The following is a 14,374-nucleotide window of genomic DNA, read 5'->3' as shown; positions in this document are numbered from 1 at the left end:
CATTCTATTTTCCTTTTACTCATTCTTTTAGTAAATGTGTTTCGAATGTGGACTATATACCAGGTGCTTTCCTGTCTGGATACTTAAAACAACAACAACAGAATAAATAAACTGTATAGTTTTTCAGGGGTAATAAGTGCTTTAGGTAAAAATAAAATCAGCAAGGGGAGAGGGGCAGTATATAAACAGCCTTATAAAGGAAGTCCTCACTTAGAGGGCTATACTTGAGCAGAAATTTGAAGGCAGAGAGGTAGTGAGCCATGCAGATACTGGAGGGAGAGTGTGCCAAAGAAGGGTAGAGCCCTGAGGTGAGGTGTGCCAGATGTGTTGGAGAGACACTAAGGGGAGTGCACGCTATAGGAAATGGAGTATGACAGATGGGTGAGGTTAGGAGAGCATGGGTTGGGAGTTAGTTTTCAAAGGCTGTGGTCAAACCTAAAGATTTTGCTTTTCACCCTTAATGAGAGGAGAAGCCTTTGGAGAGCTTTGTATAGGGAAATGGTAGGATCTGCATATGTATTAAAAGGCCCAGCCTGTTTGGTACACTGAGAATAGACAGGGATGGAGGCAGAGAGTGTGATGAGGATGGAGCAGGAAGACCAGTACAGAAGCTACTGGAAAAATCCAGGCAAGAGATGCTGGTGGGAAGCAAAAGAAGTCAGCTGCTAAAAGCTATGCATTGTATGATTCTGCCTCTATGAAACATCTAGAAGAAGCAAATGTACAGAAAGTAGATTAGTGGTTATATAAGGGTGAAAGAAATGGAGAGCCACTCTAATGGACATGGATTTTCTTTTGGGGGCACTGAAAATACTTTAAAATTGTTTAAGGTGATTCTTTCACAATTTTGTGAATACACTAAAAAAAACTGATTAAATCACATACTTTAAATGGATGAATTATATGGGATGTTGCTTCTACTCCACAAAACTGTTTTAAAAAGGGAAGTGGTAGGATTGTGAGAGTGGCAAGATGCTGGAAATACTTTGATGGTAGAGCCCTCAAGGTTTGCCAGCTGAGTGGAGGAGGTGGAGAGAGAGAGAGCACAGGAGTGAAGGGGTAATTCCTGAGACTGAACGAAAAGATGAAGTTGAAGAAAGTTTGTGGAAGTAGCTGGTTTTGGAGAATCGTTTAAGAATTCTGTTTGGGTCATGTTAGATAGCTTCATAAAACGTGGCTTTGGTACATATAGTAGATGTTATATATCTATATATTTATATTATAAACACTTTCTGATTATGTAGAATTACAGCGTTAGCTACATGGAAAGAGATGAGAGTATTCCTATTTCATGGTTATTTAATCGTGATGATTTATTAATAAATCAAAGTGATTAATAGTTCTGTGACGAATAAATAGCATTGAAATGATGATGTGCAGAAGATGTAAGACAATCATCACAATGAGTAATACAATAAAGTTCTATTAGCACATCAGTGGGGGGCAACACTGCTGAAAAGGTGGGAAATGTTACCCGTGGCTTTCCTGGCTGGATGTCAGTATTTGTCTACTTACCATGTGATGTCAATTACTTAATAGCGCCTTGAATGTAATTTCTAGTTCCGTAATCTATAAAGCAGACAGGTTTTTGGGTGTTTTGTTTTGTTTTGAATCCCTCATATATACTCTTTGGTTTTCTCTCCCGAGGGAAGTAAGTTCCACTCATTTCTGCTGAGCCTTGGCTGGAAAACTCACATCCGCACTCTCCAGGGCTCATTTTCAACATATTTATGGGTGTCACGGTGGCTGTCCAGCAAACACCGCAGGGCAGTGCCTGCTTACAGAATGTGAATTGTTTTCTGTATCTTCGGGACTCGCAAGAGGCTGCGCCCGTGCCAGTGTAAAAGCGTAAACTAGCGCGGCAGCTGTCCACTGACGTGGCGTGACCTCAGTAGGAATGTATGTAAACGCAGTATGTTTGAAACGAAGTGAAATCCAAGGGCCTGGGTGGAGGGAAATGGGAGTTCTACTATGCCTTTCCCCCCTTTTCTTTTGAAAGAAAATCAAAGTTAATGTCCGCTCCCCTCCCCGCCTTGTGCCTTTGCAGAGAAGAGAGCGAGAGCGTGCTGACGCTGAAAGGCTTGACCCCCACGGGCATGCTCCCCAGCGGAGTGCTTTCTGGAGGGAAGCAGACCCTGCAAAGCGGTAAGCAGGCCCGGTGGTGCGGGCGTGTGGGGGACAGCTCAGGCCGCGGGGTCGTCAGAGCCCCGAATTACTCACCCCTGTCAGCGCGGCCTCGGTCTTCAGACCTTCTCGGCGGGAAGAAGGGCTGAAACCCCATAGCAGTCGGACCAGTGCTGTCCGACAGAATAGCTCCCGGGTCGTCCCTGCACCGCGGTCTTCGCCCATCCTCCGCCCACCCCGCCACCTGCCACCTGCCACCTGCCACCCGCCACGTACACACAGCAGTCACCACACCCGCTGGCTGGGGACAGCCCACTTAGGTTGGCCACACGCAGGACGGCTTTGACAGCTTAGAGCCATTCCGCTGCTAAAAATAGCTTTTTATAAATTACGTTTCTGCTAAATGTTCGGGCTATCTATTTGACTGAAAAAATAAACACACCGGTAGATACACGTCCGGAGGCCTAGATTATAGTGGAGAATGGAAGGACCTCAAAAAGGTGACTTCGTTATCTCCTTGAAAAGAAGTTGGGAGTCATATGTGTCTTTGATTTCTCCATCCGAGACAGAGGAGACTGAGAAGAATGATATTTTATTTTTGAAAAAGAATGAAAACATTTCTTTTAAGATAGAGATAAAGATTTAATTTTTTTTTTTCGCTAGTTAAAATGTGTAGCTTTCTAGACGAGTATTGTCTAGAGAACTTTTTGTGATGATGGAAATTTCTGGGTTGGTCCAGAGGCCACTGGCTGTGGAGCACTTGAAATACAGCTCCTACAACGGAGACACCAAAACGGGATTTTTTTATTTTAGCTAATTTGTATTAATTTGCTTTAAATAGCCACATGTGACTAATGGCTACCACACCAGACAAAACAGCACTGCATACTCTTTTGTGAATTTTGTCTTGCTGTTTTAGCTATCATTATGTACTATCATTATAATTAGAGTCCATTTTAATAATACATGATGAAAATTTGCTATTAAATTATACTTGAAGTGAATGCGTACAAATCAATAAAACAAAAATCCACTATAACATTTTAAAAACTAATCTCAGCCTCTTGATTATTTTCCCTTACCTTTCCCTGAATCTTTTTTTGTGGGTTACTTTTTTCCCCGATCTCTATCCTTCAATCTAGAAGATTCACGTATTCCTATAGTTACATGATTTAGACACACCTCTTCTACGCAGAGAATCGTGCTCAGCGTCATGATAATTTTCTTTATTTTCATGTGAGTTTATTCCAAAATCAGTGTCTCTGGTTTCCAGAAAAAGACACAAATTTGTAAATGAAGATAGGAAAAGGCATAGAAGTAAATCTACCCTTGAATTTGTAACTAAAAATTATCCTAATAACTTTTAAAAAACAAAAATTTCTCCCACCAAAATAAACATGTTCTCTAAAAAAAATTAGCATAAATGGATCATTTGCACAAAATACACAACTATCTAAATGACTGAAATATGCATAGTTTCTGATAAGCACATTTTAAGGTACAGCAGGTGTATTATCAGAGACTATGGGCCACATCTGCTTTGGAAGAAGACATTTAATAATGGGCAGCGCATACTTCTGATACGTGGGTGCTGGTGTGGTTCCAGATTTTTGGTTTACTTTTGAATTTAAGTTATTTAAGTTCTTAAAACTCTTTGTTTTGTTACTAGATTTTCACCTGTATTTTAACTTAGTTTATTCAGTTTCCTTTTCTGTTACTTTATGTTGAATCCATTGGTTTGTGTTTTTCTGTGTTGAACTCTGACACGTGCAAACACATCCACATATATCAGACATTAGGGCTAGAACCTCGTTAGTCCTGAGAACTTGAAAACCCCATATATATTTTAAACCACATCCATTGAAACAATTTCAAAATCTACTGTCTGGATTTCAAATTATCAAAAAGAAGAAACTGCTTAAAGCTTTACTGTTTAGCTTTTCCCCATAGTGGTAAATATTTTACATTTTTATCAGAAGGCATTTAGAATGCACTGTAAGGAAGTTAGAGTGTACGTTTGGCAGTTGCTCTAGTTTTAAAACCTTAAATTTTAAGAAATATGCAAATTCAAGGGAAGGGGTAGAATTTTAATATTAAACATTTTGGAGTTACCGAGAAGTTTTACATTTTAGCCCTTAATTAGGAAGATAGCAGCTGGCCTTAATAACGTGGAAAGACTCATACACCTGTATTGGTGAGAATATAGACCCTAACCTTATTATAAAAATTGCTGAGAAAGCAGTGGGCTTTTAAAAGTGTTGCCTCGGAAATATGCTGAGGTTTCAGTATTTGGACTGTCTCTTCTTTAAAATGCTGATAGAATTATTACTGCACTTGACATATTACCACTTGATGATAGCATTTCAAGAATTCCCTTTCCATAGATGGTATTCCAGTAAAGAAAACTGACTTTAAATTGGGTTGCCTGGCAGAGGAAGTCCAGACTGTGCATATCATTACCCACCTTTTCTCCCTCTCTCTCACCACTCCAGACAAGCTCTGTGTTTGTCTTTAAAGGACTAGCAACTCAGACACATTGATTTTATTCTTCCTCCAGATTTGCACACACATACACACACTCCACTTTTTCACTGTGCTAGGAATCACGCCATTTAATGTTAAATAGTGTGAATTATCCCACTGATATTATGACACTCCTTCGAGGTCTGCCATTTTGAGTGGCATTTTCAAATCTTAAGTCGCCAAGCGTAGAAGTAGATTTTGTATACTTTCTGTGTCCGACTAAGATTGACCTAGTCTCTTACTGATTCAATCTAAATAAAAGAAAAATGTCTTGTTTTTCAAAAGGGTTGACCGTTGTCATTTATTTCATGAACAAAAACCAGTTCACTCAGATAGGTGTATCCAGCTCATAAAATAAACTTCTCATTTTTGTTGTGGTTTTTTTTTTTCCCTTTCTTTTTACCATTTCTGTTTTGTTGTCTGTACCAGAATCCAGCACTTACAGGAACATTAATTCTCTGAGCTCCCTTGATCGTCACTGATTTGTTCTTAGAGTTAAAAATCCTCTGCTCATTTTTCTCATTCATTTTGCACCCCCTTTCTTCTCTTCAGCTACTGTTGAGGCTATTGAGGCTGATGAAGGTAAATTGGCCAGTCCCCTTTCTGTTGTACCTGCAACAGATAAGGGCTCTGCTGGGTGTATTCATTTTTTTATTTTTTTATTTTTTATTTTTTTGCTGTAGCTTGTACAGAGTGTGTGGGTGTTGGGCTAACAGTTGTGGCTCAGTATTAACCAAAATGTTCTTGCTTTAAAGGGGAAAATGTCCTTTTATGGTTTGTTTGTTTGTTTTTATTTTCCCTTAAAGCTATGTTTGACTTTGTATACAATGAACCTAGTATAGTCACAGAAAATCAAAGGATTATATATCTTGAAATCTTGAACGATGTGGGGTGGGGGTTATGGCAGCTGTTTTGACGAATATCGCATAAAATAATATTCTTTGAGCTGAACCATGTCCCTCCCTCAAATCATTTTCAGTCAGCACTGAAGAGAAGAGAAGAAAAATAGCTTTATTAAATCTAGTCTTCAGAAGTTTCTAGCCAAAAATAAGTGTTCGTTTGAATAGTGCTTTGTTGTAGTTCAACATTGATTTATGTCTCTAAAAAATATTCCAGTGTGAGACAGCTGTGTATGAGGTAAACAGTTCTGCTAGTCTTACAAATTTTAACCTATTGGTATTTGTAGGACAGTTAGCACCATTAAGATATTATAAAGAGTTCAAAAATCCCCAGTGGCTGTGGCAGTGGCCGTGACAAGAACAGTGACTATCGAGTCGTCACTCAACTGATGGTTCACTGAGTGTCAGTTTGGTGCCAGGCACTGTGCTAAGGCGCAGGACAGAAAATCAAGAACTGTACCTCCCCCACTGTGGCCTAGCATGGCGAAAGGACAACATCATTGGTCCTCTAGAAATGACTTTCAAATCAAGTGCTTGAACAATATAGTCAAGAGAGGACTGCCTATCAAAATAGTTTTTAATATTATCCATACCACACCCTCTGGAAATTTTAAAAAGAATAATTTGAAGTTCCCCTTTAAAACAAAATTCTTCAGTTGTATTTTGTTCTTGCAAGATCACTTTTTTTTAATTTTTTCCCAAAATTGTGTGCATATGGTCCTTCGATACGATGTAAAAAGTGCCACTTTAGACTGTCGAATTTGCATATGATTTGGTTCTGGTAGGGGAAATGATAGCACTGTAAGAGAAAATACAACTGCTTCCTAAATAGCAGTGAATAAACTGCTATTTATGTGGGAATTCTCTATTCCTCTTGGCAAATTCTAATCTGCAGTGTGCATTCTTGTTGATAGTTTGGCTGTTTTCTGTGGTTTCTGTGACTCTGTGTTGTGTTCAATATACTACCAATGTAAATTGCTAATACCCATTGTCTGACCAGCAACTACAGCAGAGCACATTCTTCCAGACCAGGGTTAGAGATTTGATTAGAGATGGAGCCCCATTCGGGACATATCCATTGTTCCAGCTAGAGTTTGAATTTCTGCGCTCTCACCCTATTGGCTTTGAAAACCCTGAGATGCCTCTTTTACCATTTAAATAATAAAATCGCTTCACAAATTATCATGTTGGCAAACTTCTGTATTTATTTGTTATGATGAAGTGATGTTCACAGTGGCTTAGAAAAAGAGTAGAATACCACTTTGTGCCATTATTTTGTCCCTCAAAATAACTGAGTGTTCAGGGTGGGTGCTCATTAGACAGCTCTGTTATTTTGCAATTTATTTCCAAATTAGAGAAGAATTAAGAAGCTTTGCTTTGGGCCTTGGTCTTTCCTCATTTCCCCCATCTTCTTCCTCTCACAGTTGACTAATCACCATTTTGCTAACCTTTAAAATGCAGAAGGGTAACAAACTATTTCTCATCCTTTCATGAGTTTGGAAGCAATGGTGTAGCTCTTTAAAGAATTTCATCCATGCTAGTGAAAGGCACTACACATTTGTGTAGGACTGGCTGGCAAAGTTTCAGCTTGAAACTGCTTTCCTTTCCCCTCCCCCGCAAATAAGGTGGGGAGGGTAAAGGTACTGCAAAAGTGTCCCCGTCCCCGATCAGCCAAGGAGATGTAGCCCAATTCAGCTCTGGTGATTGGTCCTTCAGTATCTGGCTTGCACATCACAGGAAGTAAAGCAGACTGATGTCATTGGTTCCCTATATGTACCTTGTTTTCAGCTCACTGGTTGGTGCGCCCACTGAAGAAGTCATTAAGCTTCTTGCACAAATGTCTGATCTAGTTCTACAGCATACTAAGGGTTAATGAAAAAAATCAAATATCCTTATGTCCCCTTGAGAATGCCATGTTTTCACTGAATAGGGCCCAAACCAATCCTGTAATTTTTGCTGAAAGTTGTGAAAGGCATTTTCTCCTTATTCGTAAAGCATCACTTATATCTGCCTAATCTACTAGGAAAGGGGTTTGCTTTGATTTAGGCAGTAATGGATACCAGATGAACATCAGTTTGACCTGTTTTGCACTGAAGGGTGGACAACGTTTTTCTACTTAGTGATCTGATCTGGATTTTTCTGAATTTCTCTTACCTTGTCACCCACTCCACATGCTTCCAAAGTTGAGTTAGAGAAACGGGAGTTTGTAATTTCTCTTTTTTCTTCATGTAGCCATTGAGTTGTTTGCCAAGAAAGCCTTTCTGGGATTCTGAAATGGCATGGAAATGCCCCTAAACTTAATTCCTTTCAGAGCTCCTTTTAGCTTCTGCTCTAAAGCTCTCTACTAGACTTCTAGGCATAGCTTGCCTGACTCTACTGAATTTGCCATTACTAGTACAGTAGAAGAGCCAGTGGAAGCCTATGTTATGGTCTGTCTAGGTTAGGGTGTCTGACGCAGTAACCATGCTAATGATGTGGCCAGTTAATGCTAAGTCTGGATACCTGTCCCTGGTAGCAACTTTCCTCTTGACATATCCACTTCGGATTTCATTAATATAAACTCTTACGAAGAACCAGAGCAATGCTTACATCTTACTAACTTGAAGAGGACATTTTGGTTGGCAAGAGACATTGGCTGTTTTCAAACTTTTTGGTTATCTTCGGGTATGGTAAGGAGTCTGTTGTGTTGTGTTCAGGTCCCGTCATTCTGTTCTCTACTAAAGGATTCCCTCACTCACTGCGAAATCTCTAACCTCACCTGATGCAGCAGCTGTGCCCTTTGTTTTCCTCTGGCTAACCTAATTTTTCTTTTTCTTTTTTTTTTTTTTTTAATGATTTTCTGTCTAGCTATCAAAGGATTTTCACCACAACATAAGATCACTAGCTTCGAGGAGGCCAAGGGCTTAGACCGAATTAATGAGAGGATGCCACCTCGCAGAGATGCCATGCCCTCTGACGCCAACCTTAACTCCATCAACAAGGCTCTCGCCTCAGAGACTAACGGCACGGACAGCAATGGCAGTAATAGCAGCAATATCCAGTGACCACTTCCTGTTCACTTTTTTTCTTTTTTTTTTTTTGAGCTGCAGGGCATGATGGGGATTGCTGCATATCAGCAGTTGGATGTTCTTGCCTCTGATGGTAGCTTATTTGCTCTGGGGGCCAGGAATTGGATTCAGTTTACACTATCATTAAAAAAGAGGGATAGAGATAATAAACTATATTTTGGTGGGGGTGGTGATTGAACACCTCTTTTGGGTATGCCTTTTAAAAATGCTTATAGAAAAAAAATTAGAAAGAAAGCAAATGCTAGTATATACTGCAATGTTAGGGGAATGAACATGTTTTCCTACTGCATTGGGGACTTCTAGGTAGGTTAATGAAAGGTCTTTTATTATGTTACTGGACACGAAAACTTTGTCTAATTTCTTACTCTATTGTACGTTTACAGTCGCAGCACTAAAAATGGATGACATCAAACATTTTTAACAAAATGATGTACAAACTAAATAAGGACTATTTATTGATAATGTTTTGCTACTCTTGTCAGACAATGGCTATAAAATGAATTAGGCAGTCTTAAAAAAAAAAAAAAACAGAAAAAGAAAAAAAAAGAATGTTGCAAATTTGTTAAAATGCCAAAAAGGACAGTTTAATTTTGTACAGTTTATGCTTACCTCAGGTTTCTTTAGTGTGCTTGAATGCCCTTCTTTCCATATAACACTTATCTTATTAATTTAGCAATGAGTATCTTTTCTTTTCTTTAAGTTTTAAAAAAACTGGAATAATTACATCTATCTTTTTTTGCTGTTTATATTTAGGGTTTTTTTTTGTTGATAAATCAAGTCTTGGTTGTGGCTTGCTGAATTAAATATTTATGAGTGGTGCATTTTTAAGTATAGTGAACAAGACACCATATTAAGTACAGTGATAAAGCATCTATATTCTGTAAAAAAAAAATCTGCCTATGCATGTTTTTTAAGAAAAAAAAATGGCTGTATCGGCCTGTATGAGACTGTAACGCGCTTAGTGGTCTGACATATACTGGAAATGTATGTATACTGGCGTACTTTATATTCTCTAAAATGCTTAATGCCTTTGAAATTTTGTAATCAAAAAAGCTTTGAAAAAATCTAAAGGGGAGAGTATTCTTAAAAGTTTTTAACATAAGCTTGTCAGTGCACATATAGACGGTTAGCATGTTTAGCAAACCTTGTGAAATTTAAATAAGTTTGTAGTTACATGTGAAACTCTAAATGCATGGTAACTGTTAATGTCATAACGGTTTAGTTATTTTGTTCTGTTCTGTCATGTGCCACAAAATATGTACTTTTTTCACTTTTTTCCCTTTGTATATCAGTTACGGGTTACAACTGGTTCATTCTGAAACAACAACAAAAGTCCATTCATATTTTTTAACAATTGTATAAGTGCCCAAGTAATTCACTACAGCCTAAAGCCTTGCCTTTGTAATTTGACTTCTGAAATGTTGGCAATCAAAGCATGCACTTGTAACAATGACAAAGAAAAAGCAATTTATATTACTACTCAATAAAATGTGCATGAACTTAAAGAACTCTCATCCTTTCACTGAGTCTGCTGAAGGGATTTCTGTGCACAACCACCATGCTGTCTTCGAGGTGCTGGGCCCACCACCGCACATCACAGATTTACTTATTTAACAGGCTTCCTTCCCCGAGGGCCTGGTGATCTGAGGTGTGGTGCCTACTTCCGCTGGAAGAATCTTGGTGGCTTTGTGTCTCAAATCAGCAAGAGAAATATATTTAAAGAGCAAATGCCATCTTCTGGCTCCCTCAAATGTAGGAGTCAGTTAAGAAACCAGAGCATTCCTTTTTATTGAAAAAAAAAAAATTGTTATCAGGTTGTTTCAGTTGTATTGGATGCCCTATCTGCTCAAGCAAAAAGAACTAAGCTACTAAGTGCATTTTCATCACGAAAGAGAGTTGCGTTTGTACTGATATGAAATTTGTATATGGCGCTCCGGCTCCTATCTAATCACCTGAAGATTTAAGATACACCAAATTGCAGTTTGTTTCTAACATTGTTCATTTTCAGTGCACTTTGTTTTATGTAATAAAGTATGCCTGTTATATCAAATAATAAGAATATGGCAATTAGTGATATAGTGTACCAAAACAAAGATGTTCTAGATATATTCCCTGGCAAAGACTATCCCCAATTTATTTTCATGAATACAAACATTTTTCCCCCCATGGATATTTTTCCACCCTTAAAAAAATGATGTCCAAGGAAAATATTTAGATGCAACTTATTAGAATGATGTGGAAGAAATGGTAATTCTTGATACCAAGGTGTTTCTTTTCATTCTTATAACTGCGGAGAAAATATCCTGACCAAAAAATTTTCATTTTGGGGGATTCCTTTCTTTTACAAATTGTGCTGAGGCAACTGTGGCTTAGAAATAAACATTTGACATTAAAATAAGCAATTGATGTGAGTATGGTTTGGTCTGTCCGGTCAGTAGTTAGGAAAGTAATACTGTATGTTTTTGCATGATTATTCAATCTATCAAGGAAACCAACGAAGAGCTGGAGTTATTTCTCCAGAAGGGATAATGCTACCAGGTCACCAGTTACTAGAGCTTTCTCCTTCATTTTTAAAGAACCTGTTGAATTCTTGAATTATTTATGCCAGTGAACCTTTGGTTGTACACACAAACACCCACATGCCTACGTGCACACACACACACACACACACACTGACACACAGAAACAGCCTTCTGTCCCCTCCTTCACCCACCCTTAAAGTGATTTATCTCCTGAGAGGTCAGAGTCCATGCTGAGTGGTCATCTAGCTTTTTAAGAAATCAGAGCTAGATTTGATCAACCCTCAGTTAGCAATAGTTTCTTTGTTATCCAAAGTACCCTCTGCTTCTACTCTAAAAATATTTTTGAAGAAAATAAAGAAAATCTTCAGACACTAAACTTGTATGATGAGGGGAGCAAAGTGGAGTGGTAGGGGACATCTCTGCGCATCAACAATGGCATGCCTTAGCCTAGAGCATCAAAGTGGAAGCATCTTGTCATGTCAGGCCAGAACACATCATGGTGGTGCTAAAGCCCCCCAGAGTGCTCTTTTCCTGAAACATTTTTTCCTCCTATCCCACCACGTTCATGTGAAGTATTAACTTAAAAGTAGACATCCATCTTTCTGCCTGAAAACCAGGGCCCCAACATGAAGTCAGCATCACAGGTGGAACTGTGGGAGCAGCCTTCCTAAAATGTCTGACACTTCCTTGACTACTTCATGTCCCAGTCACTGGATCCCTCTTGTCACATTCAGTTAAGAAGCAGGGACCTTTCAGTTTGCCCTGGTTGAGTGCCTGTGTTGTTCAAGACTGGAAAGCCCTTGAGTTGGACAAATCTAAGATCCCCAATAAAGATATGTCCCTTTACCTTGGTATGTGGCTTTCCACTTAATCCATTCAACAAACTTTGAGCCTCTGCTATGTTCTCTCACTCTTCTTCTAGGTTCTTATTTTACACACACACACACACACACAAAAGGTGGCAATCATAACAACATAAAGGTTTTCGCTATGATGTTAAATGTTTACGTAGTGAGTTAATGTCTGGCTTAACATTGCTTTTTCATGCCATTTGTACTCTGTTTCATGGATATTCCTTTTCAGTATATTTTATGGTAATGTTAACCAGAAAATCCCCATCAGGACCTTTCATGATAAATTCAATTTTTTATAAATGCATATGTAACAATGGGAGGCAAGACGTTGGGAAAGAAATGTTGGACCTATGAGCACATTTTCAAGAGGCAACATTGACAAATTGGAATGCATGTAGGAGAGTAGAAACCCAGCAGGGAAAGAGAGTTGTTTTAAACAAAAATTGAAGAAACCTAAAAAGTGAACAGAAGTTGACATGGTAGCTATATTATTGAGTTGGTTATTCTAAAAAACCTTGCTTAAATCAGAAAAATGCCAGCTTATTGTAAAGTAGAGGTAGTTAATAAATGACCCTGTTTAACAGAGAGTAAACTATGGGAGAATGTGGGTGTCCCCCCTTCCCTGGAAATGTTAAAGTCTAATCAGAGTTGATTCAGTGCCCTAAGCATCTCCTGAAGGATGCTGCATGGAGGGAGCTATACTAGACATAGCTGAACGGGTTCTCCTCAAAGAAAACATCAAAGTTACCCTTCAACAGTAGGATCCTAAATATCCTTTCAATCATTCAGTTTTCTGAAGGCATAGAACTCTGATTTGCACACTGTTCCTTGGGATCTCATTTACAGGAATACTGCCATGGGGCTGAGTGTCCTGAATCAACCAAAGCAGCCCTTTTATCTATTTTGCATATTGAGCTTCTATATAAACTGTCAGCTGACAAGTATATCCCCTAGATTAGCAAAGCTCGAAACTGACTGTTGTAGAAATTAGCTCAGAGCAAAGTCCCCTTAAACTCCAGCCCTAAGTCATTCTTGTCAAGTTATATTTTGAAGTCATTCTATACCAGTGCTGAGGTTATCTGGGTTTCTCCCCAACACCACCTTCTTGTCTACAAGACTGAGTCCAACCTCTTCAAGGTGGTGTGTAAGGCTGTTCACGATCCACCTCTCGCCTCTCATGTGCCATCACTTTCCCTAACTTGACCCTGGGCTTCAGTCATGTAAGACATTTCACAGTGCTCAGAAAACACCAGGTTTCTTTAAGTTCCTGAGTCTTTATGCATATATCTTCTATGTCAAATTACCTCAACTTTGTAGAGGTCAAATTTGCCTTAAATATTCAGGCAAGGCATTCCCCCTCTCTAAATACACAGTATCCTGCACTATCTCTATTTTAGCACTTACCACACCAAGTAAAATTGTTTACTGTCTTTGTCTCTTCGTGAGAATTGTTGCGCATATATATATATATATATATACATTTTAAATCAGCATCTGAGAGTGCCTGGCATAATATTCTTTGGGAAAAGGGCAGGTTGGAAAAGAGAAGAAAAATGTTTTCCAGCATGATCTCACAAAATGGGTTATCCCAGAGCCAAGTGTCAAATCTTTATTGAAGAATAGCTGAAACTCTTGTCCTAGTTCGGTATGTTCCACTCATTCTCAGTATCTTCTGGAGACTGAAGGTCTGGAGTGAAGTCTGTATTTCAATAAGTATCAAAATTTTTATGATCAAAAAAGTTTAAGAAGCCATGTCCTAGTTTATTTCTAGAGCAAATTTAAAATCCAGTCCTATATTTTCTATTCAATGGAATTCGATGGATGGTCCTGCATGGACAAACATTTTACTGCTTACCATTTTTTTTACACAGAATTGTTCCTAATGAATTTGATTTTCATTTATAGTTGCTTAATAAATAGGAATTTAAATGAAAATGTAAATGAAATTTAAATGAAAATGTAGGAATTACTTAGTTATTTATGTAAACCTTAATATTTACTACTATCATTAACTGTTACTACTAGCATTAACTATTACTACTACCACTATGGGAGAAGATAGTGGCATTTTTAAATCTATAATACTTCAATCAGGAGATTAGGGTGGTAAAGTATCTGGATGCTTCTCCTAGAAAAATCAACCAAAAAAGCCTCATGTGTCTTGAAGAGAATGAAATGCTTTCATATTGAAAAGACTGTTTTTTTGTTGTGGTTTGTTTGTTTGTTTGTTTGTTTTTTGGCACTATCCCTCCCACTATAACAACCATCTTCCCAAAATTTGTTTAAAAAATATTTCCTGGGGACGCCTGGGTGGCTTAGTTGGTTAAGCTGCTGCCTTCGGCTCAGGTCATGATCCCAGCGTCCTGGGATTGAGTCCCACATCA

The 14,374-nt window shown here is 38.5% G+C and overlaps 1 protein-coding gene across 9 annotated transcripts in view; it reads left to right on the top strand.

The window, feature by feature from the left end:
• Positions 1 to 11,016, top strand: part of PPP3CA (protein phosphatase 3 catalytic subunit alpha) — a 317,085-nt gene extending 306,069 nt beyond the window's left edge. For 8 of the 9 annotated variants that reach the window (XM_004748167.3, XM_004748171.3, XM_004748170.3 and 5 more), the window contains 3 exons: positions 2,048 to 2,145; positions 5,200 to 5,229; positions 8,394 to 11,016. In XM_004748167.3, coding sequence (XP_004748224.1) covers positions 2,048 to 2,145; positions 5,200 to 5,229; positions 8,394 to 8,590 — 325 coding nt within the window. In that variant the 3' untranslated portion in view covers positions 8,591 to 11,016. The remainder of the gene's footprint in view (positions 1 to 2,047; positions 2,146 to 5,199; positions 5,230 to 8,393) is intronic. The other variant, XM_004748169.3, reaches the window with a different exon arrangement.
• The last annotated feature ends 3,358 nt before the right edge of the window (positions 11,017 to 14,374 follow it).

This window comes from Mustela putorius, unplaced genomic scaffold, assembly GCF_011764305.1.
Source record: "Mustela putorius furo isolate JIRA1106 unplaced genomic scaffold, ASM1176430v1.1 tig00003871_pilon_pilon_pilon, whole genome shotgun sequence".
Lineage (NCBI taxonomy): Eukaryota > Metazoa > Chordata > Mammalia > Carnivora > Mustelidae > Mustela > Mustela putorius.
This window is presented reverse-complemented; position numbering and strand designations above follow the sequence as displayed.